Source organism: Antechinus flavipes, chromosome 4 (assembly GCF_016432865.1).
Source record: "Antechinus flavipes isolate AdamAnt ecotype Samford, QLD, Australia chromosome 4, AdamAnt_v2, whole genome shotgun sequence".
NCBI classification, from domain to species: Eukaryota; Metazoa; Chordata; class Mammalia; order Dasyuromorphia; family Dasyuridae; genus Antechinus; species Antechinus flavipes.
The window spans coordinates 135,830,481-135,853,734 of record NC_067401.1 but is presented as its reverse complement, the minus strand read 5'-3'; the positions used below and the strand labels follow the sequence as shown (position 1 = coordinate 135,853,734).

Sequence of the window (23,254 nt, the reverse complement as noted above, 5' to 3'; positions counted from 1 at the left end):
TTGGGCTGGATAACCTCTAAGATACCCTACAACTTTAAAATTCAAGGAAATAAACTGAATGGGTTATTTGAGAACAAAAATTCGAAAAGCTTTTCCCTGTAAAAACGCAAGGATCTCTGTTTCTGTGTGTATGTGTGGAGAGGGAGAGGGAGAGGGAGAGAGAGCGTGCTTACTGTTAGCTTGTTAGCTTTCCAATCTTACCATCAAGAAAGCACACCTAAGAGGTAAAACTTCTGTTGATTCAGATAAATTAGCTGTAATGCCAAACAACAAAAGAGATCCTATGCTAAGGTACCAACTAAAAAAGATAGTCATGGTACATAATATACAGAGTGACTTTAATGAGATTTTTGTTCTCATAAGCTTACTCACAAACAATTCAGTTCATTTTGTAAACATACACTTGGAATTTTTATCCTGAACATTTAATCTCTTTCAGCCAATAAATCTGGAATACGAGTCATTTCTACAAAGAGCTCGTACATTTCAAATGAGTTACTGGGTATGTTTTATATAGTGTTATGTACTTTAAAGAAAGTAAGCTAGCATAGGAAATAATTTCCTTTGAGTTTTACTTTTAAATCACTTTAAGTAACAAAATTATCTACCCATCCACATATATATTCATATAAAATGGAGGGGAGGGGAAGAAGGGGGAGAAAGGCACATAGTTCAGAAATGAAGATAAATAGCCCATTACACAAAATGTGTCTCAAGTATGTATAAATTTTTGAAACTTCTCTCCATAGATGTCCCCTTTGTTCTTCAGTCCGTCCAACCTTTGATTCCATAAAAAGCAGGGGAACCAAAGGGACAATCTATACAATGTCCCATCTTTTTTTTTTTAAGTTCTAAATTCCTAAAAAAATTTTTTTAACCCTCTAGCCCTTCTACCAGAATCCCTAAGAGGTGAAATCATCATACACATAAAAATAATTTTCATTCTCTCACCGAAGATCTACAAGAATAAAAACTGTTTATAATTCATGTGGAGTGCATTCTGTAGTTTTGTCCCAAGCCCCCTTCCATAGCACGAGTGGAAGAGAAGTTTCATTCCTCAAGCAAAGTTGAATTAAAATATATACTCATTTGTATTTAATCTATTACCACAAATTAATTTTAATATCATTTTTAAAAAAGGAATAGTTGATGTTAAAAAGGATTTCTTCTTGGCTGACAAATGTTGGTGCCATACACATTAGGTTATACTGATTAGCATCTTTTTCATCATTAGCTTACCACTATATGGTCCACTGGCAGAGAATTTCCTTTGGGACAACTTCAGTACTCTGTCATCTTCTACCTAAAATGCAAAACAAAGGCTATAGTAGTATTAACAGATTTTTTTTCAATTATTTCTGTGAAAAAGCACATTGTAATGCTAGTTCAACACATAGTCCCTAAAAAAGTGTAATGTGCACTCAATATTAAATAGCAATGACATTACTATGTAAACAGAGAATAATATCTGCAAACACATAAACTACGTGTGCAAAGTACTCTTGCTAAATAGAGGGGATACAAAGGGAAAAAATGACCCAGTCACAACACAGGACCAGAGAGAGGATGCAAGTACAGGTATGATCAGAATAATGGAGAATCAAACAAAGCACTCTGGAACACTTCAGGAAGGAGAAAATGTTTTAGTATTGAGAGATCAAGGCAGGCTTTATGGAGGAGGTAGTAAATGAACCGACTGGAAAGAAAAGGATTCTGAAAAGCAAAGATGGGGAAGTAAGACATTCCAGTTATGAAGAAGGGATTGCACAAATGCATACAAGCAGGAGATGAACTACTGATTAGATGGTATAAAGGCAAATGATGAGAAACGGGGCCAGATAAATAGATTAGAGCCAGATTGTAGAGGGTCTTGAAGAATTTACGGTTTTATTCTTTGATAAAAAGGAGGCACTGAAGGTTTTGTGTGAGGGAATGGGCCATTAGGAACATTATTTTGGCAGCTGAGTGAAGAATAGAAGAGAATCAAGTCAAAAAGACTAATTTGGAAACTCTTATAGTAATCAAAGCAAGGGTATCAAACTAGATGGCCATTTGAATAGAGAAGGGAAAATTTTACTATAATAGCCATAGACTTCATGCTATTTCACAAGTAACTATATATGAGTTAAGGAAATGTCAAAAATAACACCAAGGCTTCAAAAGTTTGTGCTACTTGGAGGACGGTGGTATGATTTATAGACACAGAAAAATCAGAAGAGGAGGATTTCAGAGGAAAGATGAGCCTGATTTTGGATATACTGAATTTAATATGCCAATTGGAAAAGTCTAAACATTTGAAAATATCTACTTAGAATTCAGGGGGCACATTACCTGCATAGAGCTAATAATTGAATTTATGGGAATAGATAAAAAAAAAAAATCAAGGGATAAAGCACATATAGAGAAGAATGCCTATGACAGCAAGAGAAAGATGAACCAAGAAAAGAAATTGAGAACGTATAAATCAGGAAGAAAAACAGTGAGAGAGGAGTCATGGATATCAAAGAAGAGACTACCCAAGAAAAGACAGCGAATAATGTTAAATACAGCAGAAAGATCAAGGAAAATGAGTATGAGACAGGGCCATTGGACTTAACAAGAGGTATGTGACATTGGGCAATTATCTTGCCAAAATAAACAAATAAATAAAAATAATTAAGAGGAACAGCAATAACTGCAGGAATTCTCAGCCCAAAGACATCTGACCAACTGAAGAGCTTGTCAGAAATAGAATGCTATGTAAACATAGAATAATATCCACAAACACATGAACTATAGGTGCAAAGTACTCTTGTTAAATAGTGGGAATACAAAGGGGAAAAATTACCCACTTACAACACAGGATCAGAGAGATGATGCAAGTACAGGTACATTCACAACAATGGAGAAAATCAAACCCAGAATTCTAGAAAAATTTTAAGAAGGACACTTGATGTAACTGGTACTGAGATTGGCAACTCTATTGTCCATAAGCAGTTCAAGATGGAGAAAAGTACTTGTAGTTGTTCACAAGGAAGAAAGGACCTTGGTCCCAGTTCCAAGGCAGAAAGAAGTTCTAGCACTTGCAGTTGCAGGGGGAACAGGAACCCTTCCTAGGTAAAGATCAAAAACACAGACCAGGAAAGGATGATCTCCCAGGATTATACCACTTTTTGAAGCAATGAAAACTTTTGAACCCCCAGGACTATGGAATTCCACAGCAGCACAAAAAACCTTGAAGACTGGGATAGTGCTTCCCCACCCTAACATGAGCAAGCCCAACTTTAAAATAAATTGCAAAATCAAGAAACAGGTTGCAAAAGTGAGCAAACAAACAACAACAACAAAAACCCTGACCATAAAAAGCTACTATGGTGACAGGGAAAAGACTAAGACATAAACCCAGAAGATGACAACAATGTTAAAAACATCAATAGGTAAAGCTTCAAAGAAAAATATTAATTGGACACAAGCACAATAAGAATTCTTGAAAGAGATAAGAATACTAGAGACAAAAATTAGGAAAAGAAACACCATCTCCTCCCGGCCCCCAAAAAATAACAGCTTAAAAAGAACAATTGGTCAAATGGTAGAAGGGACACTAAAATTCACTTTAGAAAAGAATTTGGGACTACTAGGTGGTCCAATAGACAGACTACCAATCCTGGAGTCCAGAGAACCTGAGTTCAAATCCAACTTCAGACACTTGACTCCCACCCCCATTGCCTCACCAAAATAAAGAAAGAAAATAAGAAAGAAAGAAAAGAACTCTTTTTAAAAAGGCCAAATTGGAAAGAGGGTACAAAAATTCATTGAAGAAAACAATTTCTTAAAAAAAATTAAAACTGGATAAGTGGAAGCTAATGACTCCATGAGACATCAAGAAACAAGTCAAAAGAATGAAAAAAATAAAATAAATTGTAAAATATCTGGAGAAACAAATGACCTGATAAATAGACTCAGAGAGAATTTAAGAATTACTGGAGAGAATTTAAGAATTACTGGACTATCTAAAAGCCATTATCAAGGAAAACTGCCTCAATAGTGTCCATCTAGATGGCAAAAATAAAAATTGAAAGAATCCACTGATTATCTCCTGAAAGAGATTCCAAAATGAAAACTCTCAGGAATATTACAGTCAAATTCCAGAACTCCCAGGTCAAAAAAAACCCAAAAAACTATATATCCAAAACATTCAGAAAGAAACAATTCAAATATCATAGAGCCCAAGTCAGAATCACATAAAATTTACTAGCTTTGGAATATGATGTTCTGGAAAGCAAAGGAGCTAGGATTATAACTAAGATATATTATCTACTCATTAAAACTGAGTATAATCTTTCAGGGGAAAAATGTATATTTAATGAAATAGAGAACTTTCAAGCATTCCTGATAAAAAGAAGAACTGACTAGAAAATATGACATTCAAACATGAAACTTAAGAGAATTTTTAACAAGTAAACTGTTAGAATCCTAGTGTTAACTCAACTTGAAACAAGGTGATAACTCAAGGGAGATGTTAGAATCCTAGTGTTAACTCAATGGAATTGATACAATGCTTGTGTTCCCACCTTTAGAGAGCTCATATAAGCAAGAAGTATTTAAGTACTCATTGGAGTTCACACATCTGGGAGATTCACAAGTCAGTATTCAGTATAAGATTCACAAGCCAGAAACCTATATAATCCCACTCTTGCATCCCACAATCCCACTCTCTCAGAGGAGGAGTCAACCTTTGGGAGATCATATATATAGAAGCTCTTAAGAGCTTCAAGTCAGTTACTTTGGAACATTGCCAGGAGTTGGAGAGGAGTACTCTGGGAGGAAGCCCACAAGCTCACTCTCAGAGGTGAAGTCAGATTCATTCCAACTTTGAACTTGGTGCTGGCTAGAGGCTGAAGGGAGCAGAGGCAAAGGACTAGTGGCAAGAGCTCTTGGAACCAAGGAGAGAGAAGGCCTCTAGAAAACTAACCAAGCCCCAAATGAAGGAGACAAGATTTTGGAATGGAAGAGACAATAAAAGACTGTACTTTGATCCCTGGCTTTCTCATCTTAAATATACATGAAACTGAGTCAAATTTATAAATTTAAGAGCTATTCCTCAACTGATAAAATCAAAGGATTTGATCAGAAGTTTTCAAAAGAAGAAACCAAAGTTATCTATAACTTTATGAAAAAAATGCTCTAAATTACTATTGATTAAAGAGAGGCAAATGAAAACTCTGACACCTAACAAAAATGAAAAATGCTAAAGGATGAGGAGGGAAAAATAGGTACACTTACAAAATGCTGGTGGAATTGTGAACTGGTCCAACTATTCTAAAGAACAATTTGGAAGGGCAACTAGGTGGTGCAGTGGATAGAGCACCAGGCCACAAGTCAGGAGGACCTGAGTTCAAATATGACCTCAGACACTTGACACTTCCTGGCTATGTGACCCTGGGCAAGTCACTTAACCTCAATTGCCTCAGCCAACTCCCCCCCCCCCCCCAAAAAAAAGCCCAATTTGGAACTATGTTCAAAAGATTATAAAAAATTGTGTATGCCCTTTAACCCATCCCTAGGTCTGAACACCAAAAAATTTTTTAAAAAAGGAAAAGGACCTATATGTACCAAAATGTTTATAAGCTCCTTTTTCTGTGGTAGTAAGAATTGGAAATTTAGAGTTCCTCAATGGAAATGTCTGAACAAGTTATGGTATTTAATTGCAATCTAAGAAACAACGAGGGGTTGGGTTTCAGAGAAAACGTGGTAAAGACCTATATGAATTGAAACAAAGTGAAATGAGAAAAACCTGTAGATCATTGTGAACAGTTACAACAATGTTATAAAGATGATCAACTATAAAAGATGTGACTATTCTGATCAATATAATAATCCAAGACAATTTCAAATAATTCATAATTTTAAAAAATGCTTTCCACCCCCAGAGATAGAACTAATGAACTGTGAATGCAAATAGAAATATAATTTTCTTGTTTTATTTTTTTGCAACACAAATAATATGGAAACATTTTGCATGATTTCATATATGTAACTGAAATAATTCTGCTTGCCTTCTCAATAAGTGAGAGAATTGGGAAAGGGAGGGAGAGAATTTTGAGTTCAATTTAAGCACACTCAAAAAAACATTTTTGGAAAAGATTTAGTACTAATTTTTTGGGGAAAAATTTTGATAATCTTTGAGAAAGCCATTTCATTAGAATGCTGGGAATAGAAGGCAGATCACAGGCTAATAATTTTCATCATTTCTTAAACTGGCAAGTCCTAGAATCAAATTCTTGGCACTATGCATTCCTAAGAAAAAATGACAGCACTTAAAATGTTCCTCCTTAGACTATGAAAAGATTCCTTAGACATTCAAAAAGGTTATGTACATTCAAAGAGCTGAGTAAACTATAAAAGAACAATACAATTTTCTTCTTCATAGAGCAAAGTTGAAGAACAAGAAGTGTATATAGTGGATTAACACATTTGGATTCAATTTTAGGATTCTACAGTGTGTGGAAGGACATTATTTCTTTATTTGACCTACTATACACTAACATGATAATGATTAATACTAAGAAAAAAAACTTTACAACTGAAAAGCATGAAGCAGGAACAGCAGAATTTTATGAACAGCTTATAAATTAATAAATGTACTTTGAAAAAGAAATTCAACAACCTACTTGTAAGAAAGGGAAAAGTATCCCAAAATATCTACTCAGAAAGTTTTCTTCAATTAAGAATGGGGCTATTTTATTTAGGGGGAAAAAATGCCTTAAAAATTAATCTGGCTTGGAAATGTTTGCTGTAGTGACAATTTTATACATCCAGAAATAAAGCCAGGTGTTTATGCTTCTGGAAGGACAGAAAAAAAGCAGATATGAAATAAATTCAAGAAAAGATTTTTTAAATTTGAAAACAAGCTCTAAAAGTTGTCACAACAATGGCAGAACAGATTCAGGCGCTAGGAAATATTTATGATCGTTGTGTGCAACAAAAATGGACAAGATACTATTTCTGGATGGACTGACCACAAGAAATTATAGAGTTGTAAAGCTAAGGGAAAAATATGAATGATGAAATAATGGCTTTCTTAATGCTATGAAAAGAAAATTCATTCAAGTAATATGCTTTTCTTAAGCTTCTACTATATGCCAGGCTCTGTAAGCTTTCTATTACAGATAGTTCCTGCATTAGAACGTAAATTCATACTGTGCAAAATCAACTTTACATAAAAAAATTTATATAAAGAATTCTGAAAGAAATACTCATTGCAAAAATACACTAATGTTAGCTTTACTGTACAGTGCCATGTTCTTGCTCTCTGTTCCTTGTCTTGGTATTCTGGGGACTTCCACCTTCTTTCCCCCTCCAAGTAAAAGCAGAAGAATGAACATGAGGAGAAATCACACACACAACCTGTGCTACTGGATGGGGGCCTGATTTGAGAGCTGCAGCACTAAGAAAGGAGACTTCTGTCTTGTTCCACCTTTCCACCAGTGATTTCTTTCATCCATCCAAGCTCACGTACTGTGTGTCTGTGCCCAGTCCCACATATTGCCCATATGCTCCTGTCTGTGTCCACCTCATGTCTGTTCCCATGCATTCTTCCTCTTGGTTCTGGTCAGACCCCACATAGCTGGCCTTGGCCCATGTGTTCCTCCTGCTCTCACTTCTCTCTCCCAGCCTCTATTTGTCCTTGAACCACATGCCAATCCTTCCACAACATGTAGTTTCCTTCCTGCTTCACTTCCTCCCCCTTTCCCACATCTGCAGGCAAACTCACATTATGTAAAAATCTCTTCATATAAAGATCAGCAGAGTCCACTTATATAAAGTGAGGTCTAAATGTCAATGTTGCTGAATTTGAAATTAAAGGACCCATCCCTACTGCTATGATTTAGAGTAAGTCACTTATCTCTCCAAGTCACAAAGTTAGAGTTGGAAGGAACCTAAGAAACCACCCAGTTCATTTTCTGAATCTCTAGAATAAAGAAGTTGTACTAAATAACTTCTGAGGTCACTTTTAGCTCTACATGTTATTACCCAATGATGACGCAATGTATTAAGTGCACCATAATAAAACTTACACAGAATTAGTCAAATATCCACTGTGTGGTGACCCTGGACAAGTCACTTAATCCCAATTGAAAGAGAGAGGAGGGAAGGAGGGAGAGAGAGAGAAAGAGAAAGGGAGGGAAGAGAGGAAGAAGAGGAGAGAGGAAGGAAGGAAGGAAAGGGAAAAAAGAAAGGAAAGAAAAGAAAGCAAATATCCACTGTGTGTAGATATTTGGGGCATAAAGTAAAATCAAAAGCTTAAATTTGCTACTTGCTGATGACTGTGTGGAGGTTATTTGCCTTTCTTCTGCTTCAGTTTCCTCATCAACAAAATAATGCTTCTATACATAATATGAGGAGTATGATAAAAATGGTAAATTATAAAGGACAACATAAATATGTTATTACTAGTACTACAGATGTTAAATTTAGACCACAACCAAGGTTTTCTATACCGATTTATCTATTCCCTTCTAAAATGTAAAGAATATTAGAAACAGAGGCAGACAAACTTTGCCTAGACTAGGGACCACGGGACTGCAATATTTTCTAACTTGGGGCTACAGAGTTTTCTTAGCCAATCAATACTTGTGATTGGGCAAATTCCAACAAGTTTATTTGCCATATAAATCAGATGATTAAAGTGAAGTATGCTTTCAATTTTCTTCAGCTGTGACCATATAAAATAATCAAACTTACTTTAAAAAGAGGAGTTTTGGAGTTCCTGTATTTGCAAATAACAAGATGAAAACAAACTATCCATTTCCTCCTCATTTTTCAAAAGAAAAACATTAATTAAGCATCCTAAGGGGAAAAAAACTTATGAATAAAAAAATAAAATTAACCCTAACCCTAAATGTAGGAAACAAAATAGTGATAGTAGGTGAAAGTGAGTTGTGACTCTCTCTCATTTGCCAATAATTAGCTATAGGACACTGAGTAGGCCAATATCTTTGGGTCTTAGTTTCTTCTAAAATGACAATTGGACAAGATGATATTACAGGTCCCTTCCCATTCTAAAATTCAGTGATTATAATGCTACTACATGTGTGTTACATAACCAGTAATTTACCTATTTTTAAAATGTAAATCTTCTGTCTCACTATTTATTTAGGTTCGATAAAATTAAGGTTTGAAGTACACTTTACACATAACTTTAAAACAGTAAACTCACAAAGCTTACTTAGTATCTCTGGGTCATAAAAGGACTAGATAAATGAATGAGTTTATGGCTGTGGATCCATATTGTCAGTCCTTAATATTGTCCTTAAATATGAATGGAACACCTCTCTTAGATGCTATTCCTGTTAACAGCTTAACAAAAAACAAAACAAAACAAAAAAACCTACTCTACGCTTCATGAAATTCAATGCTCTAAAAAAATTGGCTTAAAAAAACCTCACAGTTTAGTGAAGATAAAAAACCCAGCAAGTACACGCTTTCAGTCAATAAACTTTAACAGGCATAATATTCCATTAAGCCTAATCACCTATATTATCAAAATTTTTAGCCTATCTATTAAACAGATGAAAATGCAGTTCCAGAATGGCAATTTAAAAGCAACAGGATTATAATTATTAGTATATTTATACTAAAAAAATGCACCAAAATTTTGCACACTTTGGAATTTTTCCATCCCTAAAATTAAAGCAGTCACAAACTGATATACACTTCATAAAACAGATTTATCATAACATACCAAAGCACATTTGATTAAAGATCTATTTCTGTTCTCCTTAAAAAGGGAATGACAATAGCAAAAGAAAAAAAAAATTGAATGCACCATGCAGCTTCTTAGTCTTACACAATAAGTTAATGTTTTTTAAATAATTCAATTTATATTTTTTCAATTCCCAAATGTCTCCCTCACATCTTTCCCTTTCACTGAGAAAGAAAAAAAAAAACAATTATAAATATGTACAGTCAAGCAAAGTAAATTCCCATGTTAGCCAAGTCCAAAAGAAAATGCTTCAATATGCATTCTGAACTTATCTCTATCATGGAGGTATGTTTATAATTAAACGGAACTGTGTCTTACAGACATTAAGGATAGATGTACAACCTCACAATTCAGTTGGAGGTTAACTCAGTCACTCCTCGAATTCAATGAAATGACTCCAAAATAACACATAATACATTCTAACCATACATCAAACCAATTAATAAATACCAAACTCAGTGAAGTATTGATTTGGTATATAAGTAAATCAGAAAGAAGATTCTAAAAATAGCCCCCCCTGCCAAGTTATCATCTAGAAACTCTAATTAAGATATTAAAATTAACATATATAAGAAGTCTGCTAATATTCTCCTGGTTTCTCTCTTACATAGAAAAAGACACGATGTTGGATTTTGTCAATTTACCTGCTCTGCCTCCACATAAATGAGTGGAAACCCCATTTGTTTGGTCCATGTACTCATCACAGCTGCAATAGGTTTACCACTGGCATTTTCTAAACTTTCCCAAAGGTCCTCTGCAAAAGAAATGCAATCAATAAAAATTCAAAGTCTTTAGGATTCTTTATGAGAAACAAATTAGAAATTAAATCTACATCACAAAGATTTGACATTATTTGGTTCCTCCTAGATTGAATTCTAATGTAAAAACCAATCATTTGTTTTAAATTAAAAGATTAAGCTTTGCTTAAAGTTATCAATAGCACTAAGTGAATGAACATATTTGAATAGTCTTGTTTTCATTTTATTACAGATGGCTAAGCTCATTTAATACTTTCTTGTGCCAATGTTTTCCTATAATATCTATTATTTCTATTAAAAGTTATTTACCTTAAATTGTGGTATATGAATGTTATGGAATATTATTGCTCTGTAAGAAATGACCAGCAGGATGAATACAGAGAGGCTTGGAGAGACCTACATGGACTGATGCTAAGTGAGATGAGCAGAACCAGGAGATCATTATACACTTCGACAACGATATTGTATGAGGATGTATTCTGATGGAAGTGGATTTCTCTGACAAAGAGACTTAACTGAGTTTCATTGGAGAAATGATGGACAGAAACAGCTACACCCAAAGAAGGAATACTGGGAAATGAATGTGAACTATTTGCATTTTTGATTTTCTTCCCGAGTTATTTTTACCTTCTGAATCCAATTCTCCCTGTGCAACAAGAGAACTGTTCGGTTCTGCAAATATGTATTGTATCTAGGATATACTGCAACATATTTAACATATATAGGACTGCTTGCCATCCTGGGGGGGGGGGGGGGGAGGGGGAGGAGGGAGGGAGGGGAAAAAAACGAAACATAAGTGATTGCAAGGGATAATGTCGTGTAAAAATTATCCTGGCATGGATTCTGTCAATACAAAGTTATTATTAAATAAAATAAAATTAAAAAAAAAAATAAAAAAATAAAAGTTATTTATCTTCATCAAGATAAATAGTAAAGAGAATACTAACTATTCATATTCAAACAGAAAGTTAAAATTCATTAATTAATAAATTAGTAAATTGTTATCCATTTTGACACTCTTGTTCTCAATCTGATAGTTTACTTTCCTTCATTAATTAAAAAAAAAATTGCATAATGTCTTGAATGCTATACTAAGCTTGGCAAATACAATGAATAATAGTATGCCCCAGTCAAATGGGGAGATAATATGTTCACAAAAAATTATAATACAGGACAGAAAATGTTAAAGTGTATTAATTATCAAATGCTTACAGAATTCAGAAAAAAAAAAGCAATTACCTTAAAAGGAAGGGATAATTATAAAAGGATTTTGGAGAAGTTAACATTTAAGTTTAGCCTCCAAAACCATATAGGAATTGAAAAAATGGGGTGATGGTTGGGGAGAGAGGCAAAACTGTTTTGTTTTGCATCTTAGCACCTAGAGCAGTTCAGATAATATTAGGGTGATATCAAATTAGGGTGATTTAGTTTGCTAAATCTATACCCCAAAGACATTGGGAAAAAAGGGAGAAAAGGGCTTATTTGTACAAATATATTTATTGCAGCTCCTTTTGTATGGCTAAGAATTGAATGACAAAGAAATGCTCATCAACTGGGGAATGGCTAAACAAGCTGTGGCATATGACTGTAATGAAATATTATTGTGCTGTAAGAAATGAGAAGCATAATGCTTTCAGAAAAACCTGGAAAGACTCACATGAAATTATGCAGTGAAACAAACATAACCTGAAGAATGTCATATATAATAACAGCAATGTTGTTCAATGAAGAATTGTGAATGGTCTAGCTATTCTCAGCAATATAATGATATAATACAATCCCAAACTATTAATGATGAAGCACATACTATTTGCCTCCAGAGAAAGAACCAATATTAACTAACTACAGATTGAAGCAAGCCATTTTTTACTTTCTTTCCATTTTTTTCTTTTATTCAAGTTTTATACAAAATTACTAATTTGGAAATGTTTTACATAATTGCACATGTGTAACATATATCTGATTGCTAGTATTTCAAAGAGGGAAGAGAGAGAGGAATGGAATTTGGAACTTAAAATTACTAAAAACACACACACACACACACACACACAAAAAAAGCCCCAAAACTTGGGGAAAAGAAATTTGTGGCTCAGCAGAAAAAGAGAATAGTAAATAGCCTAGGCAAATAATGAACCATAAAATTGGAAAGGTAGAGCAGAGGGACTCAGAATGTGAGATTAAAGAAGACAAGACTTCAGGTTAGAGCTAGAGTGAACATTAAAGTGATCTACATCCAATCCCCCTTAAGGTCAAGTTATTTAAAACTTGATATAAAGATACAAAATTGGTTAGTGACAGAACAGGGACTACAATCATTATGTAGGCTCATGTTCTTGGTATTATATTGTGAGCAATTCTATAGATATTGAAAGGAAATACAGGTTGTGAAAAGAGAGCGACAAATCAACTTTTTAAAATATTAAACTTGATATGGTTAAAATGAATGTAAAGGAATATCACTATTCTATAAGAAATGAGAAGCAGGCTGATTTCAGAAAAGCCTGGATAGACTTAAATGAAATGATGCTGAGCAATATGAGCAAAATCAGGAGGATACCATACACACTAACACCAAAACTCTCTAAGAGTTACTATGATATGAAGACAACTCTTCTCAGCAATAATTACCTAAGACAATTCCAACAGACTTTGGATGGAAAATGCCATCCACATCCAAATAACTATGGAATCTGAATGCAGATCAAAGCACACTGTATTTTCATCTTGTATGTATTGTTTTTTCTCTCGTGGTCTTCTCCCTTTGTTCTGTTTTTTCCCCACAACATAATAATAATAAAATGTTTGTACATATATAAGTTATATCAGATTGCTTGCTGTCTTATAGAGGGGGAATGAAAGGAAGGGAGAGGTATGAATTTGGAACTCAAAATCTTACAAAAATGAACTTTGAAAACCATCTTTTCATGTAATTGGAAAAATAAAATATTATTAAGTAAAAAAAATTTTTTTTTAATATTAAATTTGGGATATCATTGGGACACTGAGACATATCCAGCAGACATATGAGTTATAAATGTGGAGCTTGAAACAAAGAAGTCAAGGCTACAGATCAAGATTTAGGAGTTATCTGCATGGAAGGTTCAGCTAAAGCCAAGGTTGTTGAATTGAGATGATCAAAAGCTATAGAAAAGGCTGACATTTTGAAGGGAAAAAGACCAATGAGCCAAGGAAGAGACATAGAAAAACCAAAGGAATATGGAAGTACTTTTTCCCCGAGAAGCAATGAGAGAAGAATGTTTCAAAAAGATAAAAGACAACTGAAGTTAAAGAGGATGAGGCCTGATTAAAAAAAAGTCATTGGTGATCTCTGAGAGAAGTTTTAGCAGATTATGAAAGGCTTAAGAATAAAACAAAGAATAAGCGAAAACTTCTTTTGAGAAGTCCAGCCAGGAAGAAAGGCCGGTCCCAAAGTAGGAAGAGTAGGGAAATGATGTTATTAGGAACAATCTAGCAAATCAAAGCATATTTTTTAATTAGTCTATAATATAATTGATTATAATTACTTCCTTATTAGGAATAAAATATTAAGTTTGATCTGATTTGATCTGTATTTGATCTGATTGATCACTTTATTAGTCTTGTTTACCTGTCACTTGATGTGTTAATAAATTAAACAATGTATCAGTTTGTTACATTAGTTACTAACATAGGTATAATCTGCCTAGTTGGTAGATAAGTCAATTAGTGACTTTTAACATCTTGTGCTTTCTTTCCCTCCCTTTCTCCCTCTCTTCCTCCCTACATTCACACCCATACCCCACAAGACTAAAGGAGACCTGTCCCAGCAATCTATTTTCTATTTAACATACTACATGCTCAAGATTGCTATTTGGGGCAAAGTCAAAATGGTGAAACAAGAGCCAGCAATTCTGCCTACCTATCCCAAAACACTCTCTTCCACAACAAACTAGAAAATATACCAAACTGAATTTTCTTTAGGAAAGGTAAGAAAACATCACTGTGAGTCATTTTTTCCTCTCTAGAAAATTTAGGAAGATAAAGAGGTCTACATACATTAGAATGGGCCCTAGCAAGGAAAGCATCACAGCAGCAGTGAGTAGACCAGTACAAAAGGACGTAAGGGACTAAACATCTGAGCAGAAATGTTAGGGGATGCTTATAAAAGTCCTTGAAGAAGGAATGGGTGCCATCTAATAGCTCTCTTGTCCATTTATCCATTGCCAGGTCCAGACAGAGAGGAGTGCTAATGAAAATGAGAAAGCAGGAGTCTCTGTCTATGTAAAAGCCAGGAAAGAAGTACTAGAAATACTGTTGTGAGGCTCTAAGCTCAAGAACAAAGTGGGTACTCAGTTCTAACTTTTAGTCCATATATATAAGTCTGTAGTAGAATAGAGTATGGCAAGAGAAAAACCAAGGGGAAACTAGTGTTTCAAGCATGAAGTACATGCAGAACCTTTCTGAGATTCAACAGTAACTGAGACTAGCAACAGTCTTCAGAAACACAATCATACAATCAGATCAGGTCAAGAACTGACAATGTACAGAAAGTGGGGAGGTGGAGAGATGGCAGCAGTAGACAGAACTCTCCCAGCTTCATATCATGTTGGGATACCAGAAACTTACAGGCCCCTAGACTGAGCTGTAAAAGGAGGGGATATGAAAGACAGAAGCCAAGTTCATACAACCCTACCTCCCCACCCCACAAGAAGAGAGCAGAGGCTAACATTATTCTAAAGCCTAAAGGAAAGAAAACAGGCTAGAAAATTGTGCAAACACGAACCAAAAAAGAACTTGATTACAAAAAGCTACCATGGGGAAGCTTGAAACAAACACATAAAACAATGACTTGAAAATATTGATAAGTATGGGGTAGCTAGATAGTACAGTGGACAGAGCACCAGCCCTGAAGTCAGGAGGACATGAGTTAAGCCTGACCTTAGATACTTAACACTTCCTAGCTACATGACCCTGGGCAAGTCACTTAACCCCAATTGCCTCAGAAAAAAAGAAAAGAAAATATCGATAAGTAAAGCCTCAAAGGAAAACGCAAATTGGCAGCAAGTGTTGTCAGAAGATCTAAAGAAATTTAAAAAAAAAAAAAAAAGATTTAAAAATCAGACTAGAATAACAGAATTAAAGAAAAAAGAGCTGTGAAATTTATGGCAGTTTTATAGCCCATTGGATGTAATTCTAGAATAGTTGAGACAGCTCACTATTTCACCATAAGTTCATTAGTATATCTATTTCCCCCTCATCCTAGACTTGCTTCTTCTAATTAATAGTGATATAGAGCATTTTTTCCCATACAACTACAGATAGCTTTTATTTGGTTTTCTGAAAACTGCCTGTTCATAGTTTCACAAACTGCCAGGGAAATGCCTGAACAAGCTGTGGCATATGATTGTGACAGAGTACTATTATAGTATAAGAAATGGAGGGGATGATTTCAGAAAAACATGGCAAGACTTACATGAACTGTTGAACAGGGAAGTGGGGAGATGCATAGGTACATAGCAACATCAATATTGCAATGATTATCAACTGTGAGAGACTTCATTAGTCTGATCAATACAACTGATTCCAAGAAATTCCAAAGAACTCACAATGAAAAAATGCTATCCATAACAAGAGAGAGAACTGAGAGTACAAACTGATGTATAATTTTCTCACTTGCTTTTTCTGGAAATATGGGTTTTGCTTAATTTCACATTAGTATCATATATCGCTAGCTTTTTTCAGTGTGTGTGGGAAAGAGAGAATTTCTGAGAGAAAAGAGAGAATTTCCAATTTCTTTTCCTCTCAAGCCCACCCTTCAGGGTCCCACCAAATCCATCCTAGGCATAATATTGACTTTACCATATGAAAAATTTAAAAGTATATTAGGAAAGATACACCAAAAGAAAAAATGTATTATCTAGGGAGAATGGAAAACTAAATTCAACAGCTATTTATAGCAATCTAACAACTAAACTATGTCCAGGTTACAATGGAATTTTGGCATTCTAAGTGATGTCTATCTACATTTGGCATCCATATTCTTTCCTATTTCTAAAAACATTTTTTTGGTATACTAGAAAACTCAAAGAACTATGTCTTTGTCTTTTGTATCTAAGCAGCATCTACTCACTCTTAATTGTATACTCAGTAAATAACCATGAAGATCAGAGATTCAAAAAACAACTGTGAGGATTACAAGTCAGAATACAAGGAAATGATTTCATTTTAGATTTATAATCCCACATGACCATTTTTATAGATGATTTAATGGTCAGTTATCTAACAACTGTCTTACAAAGCAAGACAAAAGTTCTAGAATCTGGACAATAGCCTAGGGTCTTCTGCTTGAGGCAAATATAGCACCTTTAAAGAATTAAAGTAGCAGCACATACTGCTGAGTCAGCAAGACAATGGATGACAATGACTTTTGCCCCACTGAGACATACTCCTAGGAAAAGATAAATCACTTACTAAGCCATAACTAAATGGCAAACTGAGCATATGAGAAAACACTGAAATTGTTATGAGTCACTACATCACATCCAAGGATTCCTGAATATAAAATGTTAAAACTTCTTTCTTTTTTCATACCCCTGAAATATTAAAGATTACCTGTGGCTGCATTTTTCTGTTGGAACTTCGTTAAGTATATGTTCATTCCTTTCTTAAAGTCCTGAAAACATACAATTTTCAAAATGATAATTTGGTCACTATCAGATTTTTGCCCATATCCACACTGATATTCTCTTTTATCAAAATATTCCACTACTGCTTTTTATTTCAATTTATTTCTACATTTTGAAAATAACTATAATTACATTCAAGTACCAAAGTTAGAATTGTACATTTTAAATGTCAATTCCACCACTATTTATAACCATTAAAAACAAAATCCTTTCCAGTAGAAAATTAAGAAAAAATCATCCATAAACATTAATATATATTTTTAAAAAAAACATAAAAGGAAATCCAGAAAAGGACATTCAAGCACGGCTGCATTTGTACTACATTGTTAAATTCAACACATACAAAAAATTTTTTTTTAAATAAGGTACTCTAAGGAGTCAAGATTTTATATGTAAGGCTCTTTCTTCTGTTCTTTGAATATGGAAATGATCATTTTTCAAGTTCATACATTAAAAAAGCTTTTAAAACATTCTTTTCTATTTTCATTTAATATATAAATAATCTGTATTCTTTTTACAAGATCAACTATCTCAGAGAACATTGACAGCCAAAGTAAACAAAAACTAAGGCAAACTAAAACCTGGCAACATTTCTATACATAAAAACTTGTTCAGCTATTAGAAATTTAATCCAAATAAAGAAGTCATTTCTAAAGATAACATTAACACATTTCTTCATAGACACTAAGTAATACTTTACTATAAATTTTACCATAAATTGTAGAAGACTGTTTTGTGTGTGTGTGTGTGTGTTTTTTTTTACCTTATCCCCAATGTAGTCATGCAACATTCTGATGACAGATGCCCCTTTGCTATAGGATATAGCATCAAATATCTCATCAACTTCGGAAGGATGGCCCACACTGACCTGCCAAATACGGTATGATTCAAAGTTTATTAAAGTAGAAAGACTAAAAAATTAAATTACTTTCTTGAATACCTTTATATCCAACAAGAGATCCACCCATTATATGTTACTGACCTGCCACAAATTTAAAATAGCATATTCATAAAGTAGAATGGTTAACCTTATCCCCTTTCCTTCATTACTCTGTCACAAAATAAAATCAATCTAATATGACTATGTGGAATGAAAGAATAAAAAAAAAATGGGAGTGCAAGAGTGTGAGAAAATTATAAACTAATTATTTCATTAATTTCTCATATCAAGAATAATTATTTATAGCTATGTAACACCATGTTCAATGATGTCAGACTCTCATTTTTGATGTCTCACTCTTGTTACTTTTTTCCAAGTAAATTAGTTGGGATAAAGAAATGTTAAATGACAATAAAAAGTATTAAGAAGAACAACGGAAACAGCTAAACTGAGCCAATCTTTTCAGGTAAGTTCTTTTTAAATTTTTCTAAAATTGTTTTATTTTTCAGTTCCAAATTCTATCTCTTTCTCTCGCCACTCCTCTACCACTGAGAAGAGGAGAAAAACAAAAACTATTACAAATGTTTCATCACACAAAACAAACTCCAATATTAGTCATGGCCAAAAAAGAAGGAAAGAAAAGGAACAACACTTTAATCTGAACTCTATGCTGAGTCTATTTTCTATATGAAAGCGAAGAGTATATGTTTGAACAGAGTTCTTTGCAGCTGTAATCAGTTACTGGGTTGACTAGACACAAAATCTTTCAAATTTCATTATCTTTACAGTACTGTTGGTTACTGTCTAAATTGTTGTCCTAGTTCCGCTTACTTCACTTTGAATCAGTTCCTATAAGTCTTCTCAGGTTTTTCAGAAACCAGTCTCTTCACCATGTATTAGTATAATAGTATTCCATCACATTCATATGTTTTAGTTTGTTCTTCCATTCCAACTGATAGGCATTCCTTCAGTTTCCAACTCTTTATTAATACAGAAAGAGTAGATATAATATTTTTGTACATATGGACTCTTTCCCTTTTTCTTTGATCTCTTTGGTATATATATTTAAGAGTAGGTCAAAAAGCATGTAGAGTTTAACAGTTCTTTGGACATGGTCCTAAATAGCTTTCCAGAATGGCTGAATCACCAGCAACACATTGTCCCCCCACATCTCCTTCAAACAATTGTTATTTATCTTTTTTGTCATCTTAGATAATTGCTGAATGTGAGAATAGTACCTCAGTGTTATTTTAATTTGTGATTTAGAGCATTTTTAAATATGGCTGTTAATAGCTTGGACTTCTTTATCTGGAAACTGCAAATTCCTATCCCTTGATCATTTATCAATTGAGAAATACAACTCTTATTTGTGAAAATCTGACTCAGTTCTCAAAATATCCTAAAAATGAAAACTTTCAGAAAAACTTTCTGTAAAAACACCCCATACCCATGCTTTTAAAAAAAATTCATTTGCATTTGTTTACTCAAAAGCTTTTTAAATTTTATAAAAATTACCCATTCTACCTGCTAAGCATCTCTCTAACTCTTGCTTTGTCATGAACTCTTCTCCTTTCCAGAGATCTGATAAGTTAATTTCTTCCATATTCCATTAATTTGCTTTTTGTGTAAGTTTTTAAAATGTAAAAAAGCTTTACAATAAATATGTACTGTAAAGACCAGTCTTAAATGTGTAGCTTATAACTATACTTCAGTAGTTCATACTTCAGTAAGCAAGAATATGTAATGTAGTATAAATTTATATGTACAAGATCGAACACATTCTTAGCCTACTTTAAAAATAACCTTGGGGGCAGCTAGGTGGTGTAGTGGGTAGGGCACCAGCCCTGAAGTCAGGAGGACCCAAGTTCAAATCTGATCTTAGACACTTAACACTTCCTAGCTGTGTGATCCTGGGCAAGTCACTTAACCCCAATTGCCTCAGGGGAAAAAAATTAAATTAAATTAAAATTTAAAAACTTTTAATAGAGTTTTAAAAATTTAAAATATCAGATTAAAATGAACTATGTATGCAAACCTTTCCTTTTTTTGGACTCTTTGAGAATATTTTAACTTGTAACAAGTTATTTTACTGAAAAATAATGGCTTTATTTTTAAGATTAACAGCAAGAAAGAATAGCTTATTTAACTTACTTCAATAGGATGACTATTATCTAAAGCATCAAGTTCCTGAGCTCGGGTATAATCAGCAGAAACAAACTGAGTCCAGATATCATATTCTGGAAAGCAATGGTCTACACACAGATATTCAATCCAAGAAGCAAAGCCTTCATTTAGCCAAAGATGAGTCCACCATTCCTTAAAAAAAAAAAAAAAAAATCAAGGAGCATTTTAAGAAAACATCCATTCAACTAATTTATAAAACATTTCAGTCTATTGTCACAACAATAGCAATGTAATGAATTACAAAAGCAATTCAAAACTGAAGTTTCATAAAAAATGAAATCAAGCAAAACCATATGGAACAGACTACAGAAGTTTAATGAGAGTGTCTCAAATGATACTAGCCACACTTTTAGGTAGTTTTCACTTTATTATATACAGAAAAGGAAGGGGGTAATAGATGTCAAAGAGATCAAAAATGAGAAGATGCCTGCACAGAATTTATATAGGAGAAATTCTTTTCAAAGAGAAAAGAGTATTGAGAGAAACGAGGCATGCTTGCTGAAAATAAACCATTGCCAATCATTACATAGATATCTAGAAAAGGCTATATGAACTATATACACTGATGGGTATGAGCTATCAGTGGGATAGTAAATAGTAGTTTGAAAGCTGTATGGAATTCTATATGAAACTGTGTCCTGAATAAATAAAATCAACTTTGGATTAATTTGGAGAGAAAAGACCTTCAGCAATTTTAATAAGACAAATGCAGAATGAATTCCAAGGGATTAATGTAACTACGAAAGCAAAATGCCCTCCAACTTTACTTTCAAATTTCCAGATCAGATTTTAAAAAAATATCCATTTTACAAGCTGAAGATACTCACCAGTCATAAATTTATCATGCTATTTATTCCAACTAAGACTATAAGCAAGCACAAAACTTTTCTCCAATTTGTATAAAATATGTTATGTCCATTTCACATAATTTAACTGTAAAAAGTGAGTTTGCATTTTATGATTAAGAGATCTGAAGTTATCTTAAAATGTAAAATACATCCTCTCCCAGTAGAGGGAAATCATTCCTAAAGGCCTCTCCAAGAAACCACAACTCACGCCCTCTTCTAAAAGCTGTGCAAAAACATTCTTTGTTTGGAAAGAAATAGCTAACCCACTTTAGCTAACAAAGATACTTTTTGCATACCTCTCAACTTTCAAGGATGAGGACATCACTTTTTACAGTGAATTAGATCTCAGAGAACTTTCTCCCCTCAAAAAAACATTTTAAGAATGTAGTTATTATCATTTTCAAATAAAAAGGTGGGCTTTCTTTAGAAATTTCAAATATACCATGTTGATTTGATAAATTCCTCATTCTTCTCCTTGTTATAACATATGGACCCAAGCTCCATCCAAGTCACGTTCTGCTCTTTGGCAGCCAGAATACCACATTTAGGAAATTTGGCTGGCTTCATAATCTTCAAGTCCTTTCACTACAGTGTTACTTCTAGTTCGTTTATTAAATACTGTGCTTTTGGCACAGCAATCTCCTTCCCAACCTCTAACACAGTTGGCTTCCATAAATAGTATTTGCTTAGGGGGTGAGAGAAGAGTGGCAGACTAAGTCTGAAGGACAGGGACTATTCACTACAGAAAGCTAGTAAACAAGGTTTTCAGTATTATACAGTGTGGGAATTTATAAACACCTTTTAGCTTCACTTTGATTTCTACTTAAAGAAGAGGAAGAGAAGAGGGGAACACAACATAGAAAGATCATACCCCAATATGAGTGTCCATATTACATAAAAGGGACTCATAGAAATTATTTTAAAAGTCTTAATAAGTGACCCCCATTGGGAGAGGGAAGAAAAAAAATTGGAACTCATAATCTTATAAAAGTGAATGCTAAACTAGGTTTACGTGAAAAAAAGAAAATACTTTTAAGGGAAAAAAGGAACCCATTTCCTTCCCCTCCCAAAACTCTACCTGGCATCAGAATAGCCAATTTAGTTTGGTACCTGATCAGAATGCTTATCTTATTAAAGCAACTTAATATTTACGTGTAGGTGAAGGATATTTAGATCAATGAAACATTATAAACAAATATGAAAACAAGTTTGATACCTTTTCTGCTGAACAAATAATATTCAGAAACACCCAATCAATAAAAGAATTCTGAAATTCATTTTTCAACAGAGACCTTTAAAAATAATTCCTTTATAACACCCATTTATTTCATTGTCTATGATACTACAACCAACCCAGAAATGCTGCATAGTCAAGAGAATTTGCAGCAATAGCAGGATGAAGTTAAATATATTGAAAACACTTAAAAATATTAGATACCATAGTAACAAGATTTCCAAACCATTGATGGGCGAGTTCATGTCCCACAACCAGAGCAACCCACTGGCGGGATGAAGAACAGGAGTTTTTTGGATCAATAAGCAATGCAGTCTCCCTATGTTTAAAAAGAAAAAAATCAAGCTGATTAATACTGCAAGAAAAACTAACGTAGTAATAGGAAAATACACTGAAAAAAGTTTCCTCCAAACTATTTTGCATAAAAAATCAAATTTGATTTCACAGATCTACAAGGAAAAGAGTATTCCATTGTATGCAAAGACAAGAAAAAAAAATCAAATTAGATTAGCTCAGCTCTTAACAGAACCTAAATACTTATAAAAGATCAAAGACTTAACCAGAAAGGAATCCCCGCACTTTGAAGATAAAATATGAAGCTGTCTAAAATCATGGAATTTCATCTAGAAGATAAGGAAGAATCTCGTGTTTCTCTAAAAATGGAGAAGAGAAAAAATGCATTCCATATAAACAAAAAACAAAACACTGAGCTGACTATACTCGAGCAGGCAACTGAAACTGGAAGCTAGTAACTTGTTTACAGACAGTGCTTTAAAAACCAATGTTTGTATAGTGGTAATAAAGATGTAAAAACCTAGCTAGAAAATATACAACTGAGGCCAGTTTTCAAAACTAGAGAAATAACTACAGAATTATTATGGCAAAATGATACATCAATTAAAATGAAGAATCATCTGAAAAATTCTACTAATGAGCATTT

The 23,254-nt window shown here is 33.6% G+C and overlaps 1 protein-coding gene across 1 annotated transcript in view; it reads right to left on the bottom strand.

The window, feature by feature from the left end:
* Window positions 1–23,254, bottom strand: part of NPEPPS (aminopeptidase puromycin sensitive) — a 74,865-nt gene that overhangs the window by 17,046 nt on the left and 34,565 nt on the right. Inside the window, exons 9-14 of the mRNA XM_051994679.1 lie at window positions 22,519–22,633; window positions 20,200–20,364; window positions 17,932–18,036; window positions 17,095–17,155; window positions 10,390–10,499; window positions 1,240–1,303 (exon numbers count right to left, since the gene is read on the bottom strand). Of these exons, the coding sequence (XP_051850639.1) occupies window positions 1,240–1,303; window positions 10,390–10,499; window positions 17,095–17,155; window positions 17,932–18,036; window positions 20,200–20,364; window positions 22,519–22,633 (620 nt within the window). The remainder of the gene's footprint in view (window positions 1–1,239; window positions 1,304–10,389; window positions 10,500–17,094; window positions 17,156–17,931; window positions 18,037–20,199; window positions 20,365–22,518; window positions 22,634–23,254) is intronic.